At 39.8% G+C, this 17,809-nt stretch overlaps 1 protein-coding gene and 1 long non-coding RNA gene across 3 annotated transcripts; one reads left to right on the forward strand and one right to left on the reverse strand.

Moving 5' to 3' along the window:
• Nucleotides 1-582: 582 nt before the first annotated feature.
• Nucleotides 583-8,174, reverse strand: metrn (meteorin, glial cell differentiation regulator). The gene is made up of 4 exons (XM_088439827.1): nucleotides 7,925-8,174; nucleotides 6,085-6,518; nucleotides 3,591-3,650; nucleotides 583-2,263 (listed from the first exon to the last, which is right to left on the reverse strand). The coding sequence occupies exons 1-4, from the start codon at nucleotides 8,011-8,013 to the stop codon at nucleotides 1,950-1,952; spliced, it is 897 nt and encodes a 298-aa protein (XP_088295953.1). The 5' UTR covers nucleotides 8,014-8,174; the 3' UTR covers nucleotides 583-1,949.
• A 159-nt stretch (nucleotides 8,175-8,333) lies between these two features.
• On the forward strand, nucleotides 8,334-12,785 carry LOC148409478 (uncharacterized). 2 transcript variants are annotated; one of them, XR_015868494.1, is made up of 5 exons: nucleotides 8,334-8,399; nucleotides 9,579-9,664; nucleotides 9,847-9,974; nucleotides 11,948-12,092; nucleotides 12,711-12,785. It is a non-coding gene; the product is annotated as an uncharacterized LOC148409478 (long non-coding RNA). The 2 variants fall into 2 exon arrangements; XR_015868493.1 differs by having other exon boundaries at nucleotides 11,948-12,184; nucleotides 12,711-12,774.
• Nucleotides 12,786-17,809: the final 5,024 nt, after the last annotated feature.

A 17,809-nucleotide genomic window follows, 5' to 3' on the forward strand; every position in this document is an offset into this window, starting at 1 on the left:
AGTGAAACACTCCCAAACAGTTCTAAAGCTCTCACATGCACACTGGCGACTTCTTTGCTCATATACACAGGAAACACTTCTAGATTTATTCACTTTCTCACCTATATGAGCATTTTAGTGAAAGGATTTCAGTAGTTTGTGTGTGTGTATTTGTTGAACGTAATCTTAAATTGGATCCCTGATGGCTCCTCGTACTATGTTGCTTAGCACTCTAAACACACACTCTCGCTCTCTCACTCACACACACGTTCAGGACGGCGCGAGCGACTGTGTGGCACCTCGGCTCAGACGTGCCTGCCACGGCGCTGGCTTTATGGCAATTTATTGCTTCCTGGCTCCTGAAAATGGCAGCGCGAGGACAACAGAATTCCTCGCTCTGTTTTCCAACACACACGCACAGACATCGACACACACGCTCACACACTCTTTAAATCTTGTTGGCCTTCTAGTCGTGAGCCTTTCAAGCTCACATTCAGGGCGACTCGACGTGACTTATGCGTGAGAAAGGTTTACCCTTGGAAAACCTTGAACTGACTTTGGATCGATGCACCTTTTTCATGATTCAAATAAAACAGAGACCTATTGGTTTTTTCACAGCGTATTTTAATGACACGGACTTGACAGAACATAAAAAAAACAATAACAATACTGATTTAGAATTTCTTATCCACATATTTTACATTTTTTGTATTCACATATACACACTTAACGAATGGCAGTGTTCTTAAGACTTCGGCACTTTAAAAGTCATTTGGTACAATATATAGTGCACATAAGAAAACAGCATTTTGTACGTTGTAAGTTTTTGTTTTTTTCCTTTTTGTCACCAGGCTTATTTACATGTCGTCAGAATGGGGCAACTTATTACTGTACATGCTTACGATATCTGTATGCACATATATTAAATTCTTAGCTGCACCTCTGTGCTACATATACTTGCTTTTTTTTATATATTTTTTTTGGTTTTTAGTGTTTGCAGCATCATGATTTATTCCCCCTTCTTTGACTCAGTGCAATTTCCTCTTGTGTATAATCTCCTTAATACCGGCTCTCATGTAACCTACCAAAGGCTTGTTATTTTGTTGAGTTCATTTCCGCACATTTCCCTGAGTTTTACGGACTCACAATTCTGCTCCTTAAAATTGTATACGGTCCATGCTGTTGTATACAGTCCATGAATGTTCATTAGTGATGACCTAATGAAGCTTCATGAAGCACTTGTGATGGCACCCATGCTTTAAAAAGACGGGGGAAATTTTACACAATTTTCCCCACACTAGTGTTTATTTTTAAACCAAGGACACCTTATAGCGGAAGAAAAAAATATCACAGGTGCTTCATGAAGCATTTGCAAAAATTATTTAATCCTCTAGAGGGGATTAGAGGCAGTTCCACTTCAGTAGTGTTTTAAACCTAGAGTAGAACACCTTCCAGAGGAGTGAAAAATATCAAAAGTGCTTCATGAAGCTTCGCGAAGCACTTGTGATAGTTTTGGACGCCTCGAAATGGGACGCTTGAGAGATGGGAAATCAAATACATTTCTGCTTAACTTTAAACCAGATAAATATCTCGGGGAGTAAAAAATATCACTTGTGCTTCATGAAGCATCATGAAGCATCTGCGAAATTTCTTGAATTCTCTAGAGGGATCTCTTGATTTAAAGAGGCAGGGATATTTTTTTTATTATTAGATATATTTTGTTTCTGAAGTGCTCTGAGCTTGCCACCGGTTGAACTTAAGTGACCCCAAAACAAGATGCTTCTTTTCTCCATGGCAACCAGGAAGTTGACGTCACAGCTCGGCGAGCTGTTATTGCACTGAAATGGCATTTGGGAAAGGTCCACGTCCTTCGGCCCATTTAGCGGCGCCGCATGGTTTCCCCCGCCGGACCCGGCGTCGCGTCCCGCCCGGGTTCCGCCTCGTAGACAAGCAGCGACAAAGTTCGGGGCTCAGTCCACGGGAAGTTGGCACGGAATCTGCTGGGCCGCTTTGGCGGCCGTGTATGCCTGCAGGAAGTCCTTGTAGCGAGGAGCGCAGCCCAGCCAGGCCTCGCCGAAGTGGACCCGACCGGTGAAGAGGAAGCTGCCGGGACCCGGTTTGACGCCGCACTGCAGAAGGGTGCGGATGTCGCCCCGGGCCGTCACGCGGCCGTTGCCGGTGAACAGGGCGTATTTTTGGCGGAAGACCCGAGTGGCGGCGACCTTGATGACGGCGGCGCGGAGGTTCCGGTCCTCCTCCACCGATCTGATGTTGCCTCGCACCACTGTGGGAGAGCAAGATGTCAAACATCAGCCATTTCTCCGCAAATGTGTCATTTTACTCTCTATCGTCTTGTTTTGTTATCCAGGTCGTGACAATCGGCAAAACCGAATGGAGGGAAGTGGAGGTGGGCCAGCCCCTTTTGTCAGGGAGGCCGCATGTGTATCCTGACCTGATGGAAACCCGAATATTAGCAGTGAGGTTCCCTCCTTCATTCCTTCCATCCTTTCTTCTTTCCAATCTCCCTTTTCTTTCCTTTTTTCACTTTTCCTCACTTTTTCCCTTTTGTCCTTTCAAGCACCCTCTTCCATCTTCTTTTTCTCATTTTTTCTTTCCTTACTCCTCTTACCTCCTAGCGTGCCTCCATTTTTCCATTTGTCCTCCTTTCCTTCCCACTATTTTTCCTTCTTCCCTCCCTCCATTTGAAGATTCTTACATCCCTCCTTTTTCTTGCCTCGCTGCTTTCTTCGTTCCTTTCTCCCGGCCTTCATTTGTTCCAATCTTCCGCCCTCTTTCCTTCTGTTTCTTTCCTTCCCGCATCCCACTTTTGTTCCTCCCTTCCACCCTCACTCCTTCACTTTTTCCTTCCTTTTTCAAACAGTTCTTCTTTATTTCCTTCTCCCCTCTTTGTTGGTTTCTACCACCCCTTCCTCATCCATCCTTTCTTCCTTTCTCCTTCCCTTTTTCCATCTTTCCTGTTTTTCTTCCCTTCTCCCCTGTTTCCTTCTTTCTCCTTTCCTTCTCTCAATCTTTCCTTCCTCCTCTTCTTCCTTTCTTTTTGTTGCTTCCTTCCCTCTCTCCCTCCCTCCTTCCTTCTTTCTCCTTTCCTTCTCTCCTTCCAACATCCCTCCCTTCATCTCTTATCCTTCCTTTTGTCATCTTTCATCCTCCTTTCCTTCCCCTTTTCCATTTTCTTTTTGTCTTCCTTCTTTCCCTTAATTCTCTTCCCTTCCTCACTTTTTCCTCCTCCCATCTTCCTTCCTTTTCTCCTTTTTCTTTCTTTTAATTTCCTGCCTTCCTTCCTACCTCATTATCAAATTGTAGAGCTCCTATTTCGTCATATGAATTGTAACCGGCAGGTGAATCCTCAGGTTAATTGTCCTTATTAGATGCCACCGGCATAGAGGAACAAAGATACATTATTTGGAGGAAGCAAATTAAGTCAATTGAGTGAAATTAGATCACTTCCTGTGTCACGGAGAAAAAGGTTTTACAGCATGGCTTGCTGTCACATTCTTATAACTCAACTCTTCAAAGATTCTCAAATGAGTAGCATTTTTTGTTTTTTGAGTTTTTGGCGGTCTGATTCCGAAGCAAAATTTGCAACTCACCAAAGTCACTGGTACACACGGCCATGAGGATCTCCGTGTCGTTACAGGGTCTGCACGCTTCTGAGGAGGAAACAGAAGGAGAATCCGTTAGCGAGCTCGCATAAATCTGAAAACCACGTACGGTGCATACTAATCAGGGAATGGAGGAAGAAAAGCCTTCATGCTAAGGAATGCGTGCAACAAAGGAAGGAAGGACCAAGCATGGACTGACAGCTGCTACATTTACAGTCGAGGCTTTAAAGGTGCTTCTCTCCACTGCACAGCATTTACTGGCTTAAAAAAAAAAAAAAAAAACTTCCTGGGTGACTGCAGTCACACCTCTATAAAACTCTGGGGGCCAAGAGGGGCTAGACTTCAAAGATAATCGTTGTCATAGAAACAGGAAAAAAAAAACTGCTTCTGAGCAATTTATTTAAAATTCTGGACTAAGACTTTTTTTTTTTGTTTAACTTGAACTTATCTGACTTGATTAAAACTAACAAGATAGACTAAGAATTTGTTTGACTCGTTTAAATCTTAAAATACACTTATCCAAACCAGTTTTTAAACAGACTAAAATTCTTGAGTTAAACAGAAATATTCAGACTTACAAATTGAAATTTAAATCTTAAACCGATTTAATGAGGTGTGACTAAAGTCTGACCACGATTATGGTAGTTTAAATTGAACTCCAAAATATTTGTCGGATTTAAATCTAACCAACTTACGTCAGACTAAGCTATGTGAGTAAAATTAGAACTCAGAGGTCTGACTTTATTATGCCAACCTAATAGACTTAAACCAAACTAAAACTTTTTGGAATTCTTCGTCTAACTCAAATCCAACTTTGAAGTCAGACTAAGATTTTTGTGTTTAAACTCAGAATTCTTTGACTTAATCAGCTCAAACTAACTTGACTTTAACCTAATTAAGTCAGACTAACTAAAATATTTAATTTTACTCCAAACTCAGAGAATCTATTTAGTGAAACTCATTTAAATCATTCTAAATTGTTCTATATTTTAACAACTGGGAAATTAGTCTGACCAGTTGAGTTGAGTTTTAGTTCATCTAAAAAAATCTAACTTAAATCAAACTTAGATCTGACTATGATTTTTTTTTTGTTGAACCCAAACTCAGCAATCTTAGTTAGTCCTGTTTTTCAACTCTAACATGAATCACAAATTTGACCTCATAAATCTTAGTCTGACTGAACTTTAACAAACTTAAGTCCTAGTTATATACAAGACCAAAACAATTAAACATCTCAAAAAGTCACATTTCCATTTCTCATCTTTTGATTTTCAGCATGATCATAAGCAATTTCTAAAGCGGCGTAGGCACTTTTAAAATTGAAGGGAACTTCTCTATTGTTATTTTTTTTTTTTTTTGGTTCTTGAAGTTCACTGGAGGCCCCTATCCCACATTCTCCATAATGCAAGCCCTCTTGATAAATGAGATTCCTTCCTCTCCAGTCTCAACTCAATGCGAACGGGCGAGGAGGGGTGGAGGGGGGGGGGGGGGGGGGGGGGTCGGTCTCTGGCTACAGACAAGTCTGCCCACAGCGAGGCAGCTCAACAAAAGAGTGGAGCATCTCAGCTGGGGAGAGGCCTCCGTCTCCTAGGAGACGGCAGTAATCCCAGAATGTTTCAGCGGCACGCATTCAAAAGCGCTGTGGACTCTGGAGAAAGACCCACATACTGAGTCTTTGTAGACACCCCCCCTCCCTGGCTCCCTACTCCCCACTTGTCCTCCTGCTCCAAACCAACATGCCTCCAGTCAAGGGAAAGTTTGCCCACTTCCTTCTGGAAAATCCAATCAGCCAGCAGAGGCCTGCTCGGAATTATCAATTAGGGGGCTCGGAGGTTTTGGGGGGTATATTCTGTCATGGCGGTTGGGTTGGATTCCCATTTTCACAATCAGAATGCAGGAACTTGGGCTAAAGCCAAGGGTGTAACGATGCATACACATGTACCTCAAATCATCTTTTTCCATTGAAATGAATGGGGATGTCATTCATTGGTTCTCGCCTTCCAAAACAACAAAAAATGTTTGAAATTTTAATAAGGAAACATGGCATGGACTTAGCTCCTCTCTTGTCATCACTGCAGCACTGATATTCATTCTTTGGAAAAGATGAAGAATATATGACAGAACTTTTATATCGCCATTGTATTGCCCTATGTTGGGAACGGCAAAAAAAAAAATCTTAGTTTGCTTCATGCGCACTAGTCGAAACAATATTGCATTTGTGGAATTCGAATTAAGCAGCAAAATCAATCCATTTTAGCCCATCTCAGGGTTCGTGCATTTTCCCACTTATCAACTGAAAATGGTGTCGCTTTCCCTTGAGCTCAAACCCTGAAACCCACTTGGTTCTAAAATAAGCAAATTCTGGTTGAAATAAAGGACGGGTGCCTTGCAGGTGCTTTTTTTAACGTATAGTTTGCAAGAATTTCGTGCAGTTCTATGAGAGAGTAAGAACGGAGTGAAGGGTTCCACTGGAGCAACTCACCAACGGTACTGATCTGGTTGGAGTCAAGCGACAGGCGCGCAGTCCAGTCCCCCCTCAGCTCATATCGGAAGGAAGCGATGCGCCGGCTGATGTCTTGGTGAGGCGTGGCTTGCACGAAGAGCGCCACCTTCTCCCCCGGCTGTCGGCTGAAGCAGCGCACCCTGGGCGGGGGGGACGACCGGGGCCGGTCGCCCACCAGGAGCTCCAGCACGCCGTCCCTCTCCAGGTAGAGCTGGGCGCCGCGGAAGGCCTCCGAGGGCTTGACGCAGGCCGTGATGAGGCCCGAGCCGCCGGCCCCGGGGCCCACCGCCACCGAGGGCAGGCGGGGGGACAGGGTCAGGCGAAGGGCCCCTTTGGGGTACAGCCAGTCCAGGGTGCCCTCGGAGCAGTGGAGGGAGATTTGCTCCACGCTGCCTTGCTGCTGGGACAAACCACTGAAAAGAAGAAAGGCCACAATTACTACTTCCCTTTTCTATACTGATGAGCTGGAACCTGTCCCAAATGTCCCTGGATTGCTTGTCCAATTGTCTCAGAGAACAAATAGACTAAAAAAGAATTTGCACTCTCGTGTGCGCCTATGGACAGTTTGGAGCCTTCTGTGCACCTAATACGCATGTCTTGGAAAGCCCCCGCAACAAGATTGGAGCTGGGATTCAAACCAAGAACCACAAACTGTGGTGGGACATACTACCCACGAGGACATCGTGCTGCCTGTTAAATTACAGGTGCCTGGGAATGAAAAAAAAAAAAAAAACCTTTGACCTGTACTGATGGTTAAATGTTTTTTAAAAACATCTTAGATGAATTATGGACCAGGGATTCAAACCGAGAACCACAAAAATGCTAGCCAGACATTACACTCTAATGCACAGTGCTGCCTACTAAAATTCATGCACCTGGTTACTCAATATTTTGACTTGGACATCCGAGTGAGATGTTTTTTTCTTTAATATCATACAAGAATCGTCGACCTTGAGATTCAAACTAAAAACTACAAATCTGTAAGGCAGCAATGCAAACCAATAGGGCTCTGTGCTGCTCAGTAAAATACATGTGCCTGGGAATTCAAAATTTCAATTTGAACATGTTGTAGGTTCAATAAATGTTTTTAATGACATTGTGCAGTAAAGTTGGAGCAGAGATTCAAACCCAGAACAACAAAACTGCAAGGCAGAAAACCACCAAGGCAGAGTGCAGGCCATTAAAACGCATGCAAATACAAAAAAATCAACTTTACATGTTAGAAAGTGTTGAGTCATATACTGTGCAAGAAGTAAGTAGCTAAGATTCATTTCCTGAACCACAAAACTGCAAGTTTGCCTTGCAGTTATTTATAACTGAAAATGCTCATTTCCATCTGTGACGTATTCGAGAATTCATTTGTTTTTAAGGGCATATTCTACAGGAATGTCAGAGCTGAGATTCAAACCCAGAATCACAAAACTGCTAGGCAGACGTGCTACTCACTTGAGCACTATGCTGCCGCTCAAAATACCATAACCATACCTTTAAATTCAACTTTACCGGAATCTTCATTAATAAAAAGTGAGGGAACGCGCCGCCTGTTGGCAACTGTGAGAAACACAGCCTTGCTCCCAACAGTCACCCCAGTCTCACCCCCCTTTTTCCAAAATATAACAGTGGGAATATTATTGCTATTCCTGCCGTGCATGCTGACAACGAATCCCCACAGTCTCCTGTGTATCTAGACCCCGCAGGCCTCCAATATTCAAGCCCCTCCACCACTCCGAGGACTTGAAAACAATTGCCATTGCCCCTAATGGCCAACACGTCTCAACACGTATAATTCAGTCATTAAAATCTTCTATGGAATACTTGCCTTCCTCTCCAGCTGCACTGGTCCTCAGAGTAGTTGCATAGTGCTGCCTGGAATAAAATCCAAATGGTATAAATCCCCAAGAGGTGCATCGTTAAATATAACTGATGCAAGCTTGGGGGAACAAAAAAAAAAAAAACTAGGCTGAGAAAAATCCAAATACGAATCCTGTTATCTAGCGTTATCTGACTTCACAGCCATAGTGCTGCATCCTCTTGAAATAAGAGAATGTGTGTCTTTACTGCCGGAGTGTCTGCTGCACACTGAGTCAAGCTCCAAAAGTTTATTCCCCCTAAAGAAACTTGAGCGGCCAATCAGAGGCCGAGGTAGGAAACTTTAAACCACTCGCGCAAGTGGGAGGGGGAGGGTTGGAGTTTGGAGGAGGAGGGGGGGGGGGGGGGGGACTTGAAGGAGTGACACTGCACAAGTTTGTTACAATTCTCCATTGTGTTGAGCCTCACAGCGCATATATGGCAAAGTAAGTGAGACAATGTAGACAGTCTGTCTAGTCTTCCTCCTCCTCCCCCAACTCTATGCAAATCTTCTTTTTTTCCCAATTAATGTCATCGAAAACATTCTCTTGCTTTAAAACAAATTATTTACACACTGAATATTATACATAGGACAAGAACTGTGTTGGATTGTAATAATAGTCGTATTTATTTTTGTAATATCTTTATATGGTTAATATGTTTCAGAAAAATGATAATCATGAAGTCGTTCACCTGTGCACGAGATGCATACGTTTAAAGAGTATTTTCCACTGGCCATACACAGTGCAGAGTGGGCACACTTTTCCTAAGGGACTCGTTTAATTTTTTTAAAGCAGATTTTATTCTTATTTTCAAATAACATTTACAATTTCAAACATCTATCTATCTATCTATCTATCTATCTATCTATCTATCTATCTATCTATCTATCTATCTATCTATCTATCTATCTATCTATCTATCTATCTATCTATCTATCTATCTATCTATCTATCTATCTATCTATCTATCTATCTATCTATCTATATACAGTCGATATAGATATACACGTATATACAGGGATGCACATAACTCTTTTGCAGTCATGCATGCATGACAGAAATCACTGATATATAAACTGCACATTTGCAAATAACACATTTGCGTAACAACACTTTTTTCCCCCGAAAAGTGGCTTATTGGGTGAGGTGCACACTTAAAAACTGGTGCGTGATTTACCGCTCATGTCCTCAGCTAGCATAAAAAACTGGTATGTTTCATACAGCATGGACAATTTTCTGTCATCCTTGATTTAACAAATATGAAAAGAGCATTTGAATGTATAACCGTGGAATCGTGTACGTTGTCACTCTACAGCGGCAGCGCAAACCATAACTGTTGAACTTATGAAACTTTTCGAAGTTTCAAGGCACTATTTGAATAATGTGACACTGCTGTGTACACACAAATATATATACAGTATATAAAAGTCTGATTTGTTAAAGCAAAATTCAGACAAAAATAATTGTCAATGGATTTTAAACCGTATTTTATTTTAAATGTAATATTCATAGCTTTTTGCAAAATGACTATGAAACTTAATGAAGCATGCTCTGTATGTTATGTGCAATAACTGAAGAAAAGCCTGCCCCCAGTTCACAAATGCAAATCTTATTTTCCGCCAGGCGTGACATTATTGGAACGGCGTTGGTGATCGGATCACTTCTGATGCGGCGACCTTCGCCCCGCTGCGCTTGGCCTTCATGCCGAGGTATTTAGAAGCAAATGAAAAATTCTTTTGTGCGCCTCCGTCCATCTCGCCCAGTTAAATGACTTCTGGGCGTGATGAAAGTCAAGGTCCGTGGATGGAGTTATGACAAGGCTGCTGGGCCGAGACAAAGGCGCATGTGCAGAAATCCAGCTGCTTTTTTGTCTCCGTTTGTTTTCCCGCAGGCCATTACAAAGCACAGCACAGACGTGGAGCTGGAAAAACCGAATCCATTCATGTCAAAACTCTGTGATGGATCACATTGGGATATCAAGCAAATGCATCGATTACTTATTTGATCGAAATCATAAAGGTACCTGAAATACGTGCATCCTTTAAACAGAATCTCTTACACGAATAATAATTTTAAGTGATCAATGTAGCATTAACTTAAGTTAAGAAAAAAAATCAGGTTGAAAAAAACTAACCTAACTAATTTGCTTAGATTCTTGCTAAGCAGCTAGCCAGAACACAAAATAATGAATGAACCACATATAGCCTATTAGCTAACTTTTGGTGTCCAATAGAGGCAAAAGAATGACACTTTTTGTAGTTATTTGCAAAGTACAATATAGGCACCTGTGTGATTAATAATGTGTGGGTTCTATTTAATCAATATAAAATCTGAAATTCTAGCATTTGATTAGCCTAGCTTTTTCCTTTTCTGTAAGACAGATGATCTTAGCTGGTTATTAGAAAATATTGTGTACTGAATGCATTTTTATTGTTCAAGATGGAACTTAGAATACAAAAAACACATTTGAAAATTGAGCTGTCCTTGCTCTGCTCACATACAAAAAGCAATAATTACAGTTTTAAGTCAAGTGTTTAAGAGTTTATTAGTTTGCGTATGCAATGCATGCAGTCAAAAGGTAGAAAAGACTAAATATACAAAATGGAACACCTGATAAGCTATAAAAGTTAACCTAACACTGATGAAGGGCAAGCTGTATATGCTAATATAGCTAACAGCTAATTAGCTGCATCCATGATGCGTATTTTAATTCATATTATTAATGAAAATGTTGGTCATTTGAAAAGCTATCTAGCCTTAATCTGCATAGCCATACGAAAAAAACCACGCACAACATGATACTAGCCATTTATGTTTTTTTTGCTTAGGTATACAATACACGGTCATGTTAGCGAAGACTAAATATGAATTTTAACCATCCAGTGCACAGCTATATTCGCTGTTAGCTATATCCTTCTTAGCTATATTAGAATATTTAGTTTGCTAGGCAGTACGTAGTTCGTGGCTAAGCTAATCAGATTCTACCTTTTCGTATATTTAGTCCTCTCTGAGTGTATTGTACACCCAAAGTAAAAAAGACATAAAGTAGCTGACTTGAAACTGTAAATGTTGCTTTTTGTTTGCCTCTGAATTAAAATGACCATCTTGCGCACAGCTACATTACCTGTTAGCTATATTAGCATTATTAGTTTGCTCGGCGGTGCTAGATTAGTTTATAAACTAATCAGAGACTATTTATGTATATAGTATGTATATTTGTATGTATATTTAGTCCTCTCTAACTAAGTGTAATGTACCACCAACCTACTAAACTCATAACTCACCTGTTAGCTATATTAGCATATTTAGGTTGCTAGGCAGTGCTAGGTCAGCTGTTAAGCTAATCAGATGCTACTTTTTTGTGTATGATTAATGAAAACCTTAGTTATTGATGTAGTGAAAGCAATGACATTTTTTATTTTTTTTACTTCGGTTATACTCGTTCCAAGGCTAATGTTAATCCTACATAAAGATGCCTGTTTTTAGCTGTGGTTTACAAATCTGCTTCACTGTTTTGAAGTTTAACCGCATATACCAAAAACCTAAGAACCCTCTCATGATTGGATTTATTGATCTTAAGTTGATAAACTTTAGAAAATTATGTTGATACCGAAACCTCTGCCAGATATGGTAGCTGATAGCCTCAAAGCTCGGTTTCAGCTTTTTCTCCACTGTGTTTAGAACAATGCAGCTTTTGACCGCTTTCTGCGACACACACACACACACCGTAGCAAATTCCCACTGTGGTCCTCTTGTACTTTTTTCAATCTCACCCGGCTGTCAATGGCGACGTCTTCAAACGGCGCGGCCGTACGCATACGAGACTTGACGTTCACGTGTGAGACGTTTGTGTACTTGCTGTGGAATCCAAGTGTGTGACTGCGTGCTGTGTGTGAGAGCGCAAACACGGAGAGGATGTAGTAACAGCGTGGTGTCAACAGTGTTTACGGGACCCTGACATGTGTCTAACTTTCCCTTAACGCTTCTTCTAGCTCAAAACATTCCCCAAGAATCACCGCTGGGAAGATTTTTGCAGTTTCAAGAGCAAAGATGGAAGGTTGAACATCGGAGCGAAAATTCGAAGGTGTTCAAGGCAAACACGAGCGCGGCCCCGGTACCCGCTTCCCATGACGGTCGGTGAGCTTCCCGTGGCACCTCAGCGCTAATCCGTGTGATCTGCCGCCGGCCGCTGTTTGTTTTCCAGCACTGAGTCATCTATCTATCTGCTGGTAATGAGATCTTGTCGCGGCGAGCCGATAATCAGCATTCCTGCGTATCGGCGGCAAACCTTGACTGCTTGTTTGGCATCTTTTTGTTTGGCTTGGTCATGGGAAAGCCGATGAACATTTTACCCACCCATGTCGTTCGCCGCGGGAAATACGCATACGGCGTTAGCGTATGTACCTTTAAGCGAATCAGAAAAACATGGCGAGATTGTCAAATAAGAAGCCACAAGGAGATGTTATGAGAGTAGATGTTTTGAAAAGCTGTTGGGAATGATCAATTGCAGCGACGGAGAGTCTCTACACTTTGCTTTCTCATTAAAAGTATGCTACCGAAACAAAAATTGCAAAAAAAAAATAAAATAATAATAATCAAGGGCTACTACATGAATTTTCATTTAGGACCAAATCTATTTGGTTTACCTCACTATTTTTCTTGTGTTTTTTCTTCCTTTAAAGTCACAGCAGTCACAAAGAGATGATATGACCGTGTAGCTATTTTGGGAATGATCAATGACCTTGTGTATTATAGTGACAGAGACATCTGGACAATATGGACATCTCAGCTTTGTCTCCTGTTCTCACCGAGGATAAAGAATATATGACTGTAAGTACCATTACATTGAATGTCTAAATGTGTTGCTGCACCTTTTGTGTTCAGATATCAATTATATGTTGCATATTTGTTACTAGTATTCTAGCTTTATTTTTTATTTTTTTCTTGACTTAAAAATGATCATTTACTCCCACTTCTGTTTTCCTTTTTGCTAATATTTACTCCTTGAGGCCTCCAGCGTGAGTGTGAAAAATGACACCTACTTTCTCATTGGACTTTCTCAGGATCCTGATGCGCGTTTGTTTGTTTGACAGTAAATTTCTTTTTTTTTTTTTTTTGCCTCTGGTCTCAGCTGGTGTGTGTGCGCGGGGAGGGGGTGTTTCAGCGTAAAGCTCAGCGGGAAAGCGACGACAAGACAGCAGATAAACAGAAAGGCTGGATGGCAAACGCAGCTGGAAACGCGCAGAGACACCATGAGAACGCTTCCTAATGCTTTTCCAAACATGTAATAGATCACTTAGCTCCACTCTCACAATACTCTCGTGCGCTTTTTTCTTCTCCTTTCGGATCAGTACGTCGTCGTAGCTTCGAAAACCCATCTGAAAACCTCAATTTTCATGATAGGCTTTGCTACACTTTTTGTTTATGAAAATACCAGTGAATAGATGTGTTTTTCAGTGTCTTAAAAAATGATTGGGACATCCTGTCAGGGCCTACACTGCTTTACCCTTTGACTCTTTTTCCCACTTTATGCATCCGTCAACTCTATATATAAGCTAATTATAGCGTCTGGGTTCAGAGGTCACAGCTGTGTGCCCCCCGGGACAGACCATTTGGGGAATGTGGGGACGAAGCAGGCTGCAGGTGTCCAAAATGGAAAAAAAAGCTCCTTTTTGGTCCATTTATCATTCATATTGGTAAAACCTTACCCTGGAAATTTGATTGCTTTTATCGTAGTAATAGATTCCATTTCTGTCGTTGAGTTTTTGATTACTGAATTTTCTGCAAGGCGCACCTAAAAACCTTCCAAAGCTGACAGTGCGCCTTATAATCCGGTGCACCTTATACGGCACATAAACCTCAAGTTTTATTTTTTGTGGGACGAAAAAATAGAATAAATTCATCTCCATGTAAATTCTTCCATCCCCTCCCCTTTAAATCAGTTCTAAATGTAATCAATTACTTTAGTACCAAAAGTAATGGATTACTTTGGACTAAAGTAAAGATAAATTTAGTGCCTAAAGTAATTGTTACTATAGTACTTAAAGTAATTGATTATTATTTTAGTATTTGATTATTTTAGTATTTATCAGTTACTTATGTAATAGATACCTACGGCAATTACATATTACTTGTCATCAATTGATTATGTAATAAATGAGTTAATAAATACTAAACTGATAAATGACTTTAGTATTTATTGCCCAAGTAATTTGTTTATTCGACACTGAATTCAAGTAATCAATTATGTTCGGTATTTAAGTGCTAAAGTCATCATTATGTCAGATACTTCAGTACTATATTAACAACTACTTCATGCACTAAAGTAAAGATTACTTTAGATGCACTAAAGTAAAGTAATCTTTACTTTAGTGCCTAAAGTCATCAATTGTTTTAGGTTAGAAGTACAAATGTAATCAAATACTTCAGAACATACTCTTCTTTATCTTAAAAAAATGAAATGTTATGTTTTGTACATGCACTTGATATGTATGTACTTTAGTACATAAAGTAATAAATTACATCAGTGCTAGGTACTCGGATACACCTAGAGTAATTGATTGTTTTAATGTTTAATTAGCCAGAGTATTTGATTACTTTCATACTTTCAGTTACCTTAGCATTTATCACATAAAGTAATCAATTATTTTAAGTTACTTTATTGATTTAGTTCTATTTAAGACCCTTTTTTAGTGAAATCATTTAAAAAAAAAATCTTTTGCCAATTTTTATGGGTTTACCAGCTAACAGAGGCACTTTTTTTTTAAATAAAAAAAAAGTTTAGGTCACAGTCAAGCAAGCGTAAGAATCATTTATGGGATTAAACAAAGCTAAAATAAATAAGTACATGTTGTATGTAGAAGCAAACTTTTTTTTATTTGATCTTGACATTCTTGCGCGTCTAAAGCTCACGTGGGAGCAGTTTCAATGAAAAGTAAACAGTGCCGAATCTTTCAAGTGGTTCTTCACAGGCGCCACCACACAGTCAACCCCGCCCCCTTTCTTTTTTTTTTTAAGTTGACAGCCATATTGGGAATAACTGAAAAAGGAGGTAAACAAGAAAACACGCACTTCAAGACTGCACAGGAAGTTTGAAATGAGTACGTGGTGGATATTAGCACGCGTTATCAAGGGGCTGGTGGGGACAGCATTCAGGATTCCCTCTCACACACACTAGTGAAATGCTTTCAAATATGACTGAAATGTGCAAATGAATTATTGAAAACCTCTTTACTCACTTTTGTAACAATTACTGAAACACTTTGCGCATTACCAAATCGCTCACACACAATACTGATATGTTCTCAGACATACTACTGAAATGCTCACATACTTATGTCTGAATAGCTCTTTTATTCACTACCCAGCCACTCTCATGAACTGTACTGAAACATTCATGATGTCTGCTAATAAAACTCCCATTCATGCTTGGGAGGAACTCTCACACATTACTAAAATGTTACTACTACAGTAATACTTGGTCATATCACTACTGAAATGTTCAAACATAACTGAAATGCTCTTGCGCGCACAACTTAAATACTCCCATGCATAAAAATGAAACACTTGCGACTAAATCACTCATACAAACAAACTCCTGTTCTCAGGAATATTATTTAAATACTCATAGATACTGTTAAAAATCTCTTAAACTCACTACAAAACCACTCTCGTGCACACTACTAAAATGCTCAAGAACACTACAAAAAAATCCCATCTATGCTTCAGAAAGGTACACATTACTAAAATGCTCTCATTATACCACAGTAATACTTTCACAAGCACTTCTCGCACAACTGAAACACACTTGCATACACTTCTCAAACACTCAGTTTTGTGATAAAATTGCTGCAATGCTTTCTATTGATGTCTATTGCTTAGCTTACAAACAGAAAAAAAATGCTAACACGGCTCAGAGGCCCTCTCACACACTACTAAAATCCGTTTATACTCTTTCAACTGAAAAGTTCTTACACACTATTGAAATTCTAGCACATGCTTGTTTTTTTCTTAATTGGTGTGTATGTTCTCGCTCATAAAACAGTTTTCACAAAACTACTGAAATGCTCTCACTATTGCTCTCACTATACACTATTGCTACACTCTCACACACAACTGAAATACTCCCTCACACCGTATTTAAACACATCCAACTACAAAGCTCTGAATCTACTATCTTACTAAAACACTCTCACATACACCTCTCGCATGCAGGTGAAGCAGATTACTAGACATTTTTTCCTCTCACGAATAGTACTAGAATGCTCTCTCACACTTACACCACTGTATCGCTTTCATTTACACTGCATACCGAAATGTACTAAGAAGCTGAGATGCTCTCATATGAAAACGTTCTCATATAATATGCGTAAGTAAGCTTTTCAGCAGCGCTCATCTGGAAGAGTATCCCATGTAGTTCTACTGCTGTTGTCTTTTGTCCGGTTTTGGAGGGAAACCCGCTTGCGCGGTCAACGCAAATCCTTTCACTTGCCGTTTACGACTCCCATTAGAGGAGGAGACTCCCGATCCGGAGTTTCGCAATCCGGCCGAGGGTATTGTTATCCGCGGGCCAGCTTCGGTCCAGCGGGGGGGCTCGTCAGAGGCTGTTGTCGGAGCCCGGCTGGGTGTGGTGGGGGGGTCAGACAGAGGTTCACCTCTGTCTGCAAAGTCTTTAGCTTCTTGCGAGGCGCCCTTCCCCCGCCGCTGCTTCTAATTGGCCGGATCTATTTGGAGGGAAACTTAACTCGAGACGCAGGATCCCTCCAAAAATTGACAATAGCTTCTCCAAGTGCTTTGCATATGTCCACAAGGAAGACAGATGTTGGCGTAGCCCACCACGTCCACATTTGAATAGACGTTATCGGAACACAATGGAGACGACGACAAAGGCTGGAAATTTTGGCGCTCGGGCCAGATGCGTCATTCTTGCCGCCAAAAAACGGCCGAAATTGAGTTCTTGCTACTTGATTAGTTCAAAGATGGGAGGCTAATAAAGGTCCTTGAAATCTTGAAAGCTTTATCGTTCCTTCATCGATTCAGCAATTTTTCAATCTGCATTTTAGTAATGATGAATTGTGGGAGCATTTTTAAAACTGTCTAATGTCTATTTTATTCAATTGCATGTGTTTGTTGTCAAATATTGATTCGATTCAGAAATAAAAACATACTCTACAGTGTTCCATCATTTATAGCTGGGTTCCCAAAATTAACCAAAATCCGTAGACCTTGATTTTTTTTTTATGCTTTTTTTTTTATGATTTTGTCTTGTCCATTTATTGGATTATTTTCCATTATTGTTGAAAATGTATTTTTTGATTTAGATTTTTTAGTTTTTCAGATGAACTCAATTTATATATTTATTTATTTAGTTTTATCATATACTGTGAGTGTGTATATATATATATATATATATATATATATATATATATATATATATATATATATATATATATATATATATATATATATATATATATATATATATATATATACTGTATATGTGCGTATTCTTAGTCATTTTTCATAAATATTTTGTGTGCTATTTTTGTGATACTTTTTTATGTTTTTCATTTATATGTACTTTTCAAGTATGCCTGTTGTTTTTCATTTCTTACAGATTTTTTGTTCTATTTTTTGTTCATTGTTTGCCTTTTTGCCTATTTTATTTTGTATTTAGTTTTGTTTAATATATATGTTTTTATAGTGTATTTTTCATGTTTTTTGTTGTTTTTTATTTGTTCTAAATATATATTTATTTTAAAATTCATTATATTTTATTATTTATTGTACTCAATGCCTTCGTTAGTTTTTTAATTAATTAATTTTTGTGTTTGTTTTAAGGCTGTAAAACCCTT

Source organism: Hippichthys cyanospilos, chromosome 17, assembly GCF_059441005.1.
Source record: "Hippichthys cyanospilos isolate Australia breed blue-spotted pipefish chromosome 17, RoL_Hcya_1.0, whole genome shotgun sequence".
In the NCBI taxonomy this organism is placed as follows: Eukaryota; Metazoa; Chordata; class Actinopteri; order Syngnathiformes; family Syngnathidae; genus Hippichthys; species Hippichthys cyanospilos.

Coding starts and splice junctions, on each gene's coding strand:
- metrn (XM_088439827.1), bottom strand. CDS start 8,013: ATGCACCTCTTGGGGATTTATACCATTTGGATTTTATTCCAGGCAGCA. Junction 6,519..7,924: donor CAGTGCAGCTGGAGAGGAAG/GCAAGTATTCCA, acceptor TCTTCTTTTCAG/TGGTTTGTCCCAGCAGCAAG. Junction 2,264..3,590: donor CGTGTGTACCAGTGACTTTG/GTGAGTTGCAAA, acceptor GCTCTCCCACAG/TGGTGCGAGGCAACATCAGA.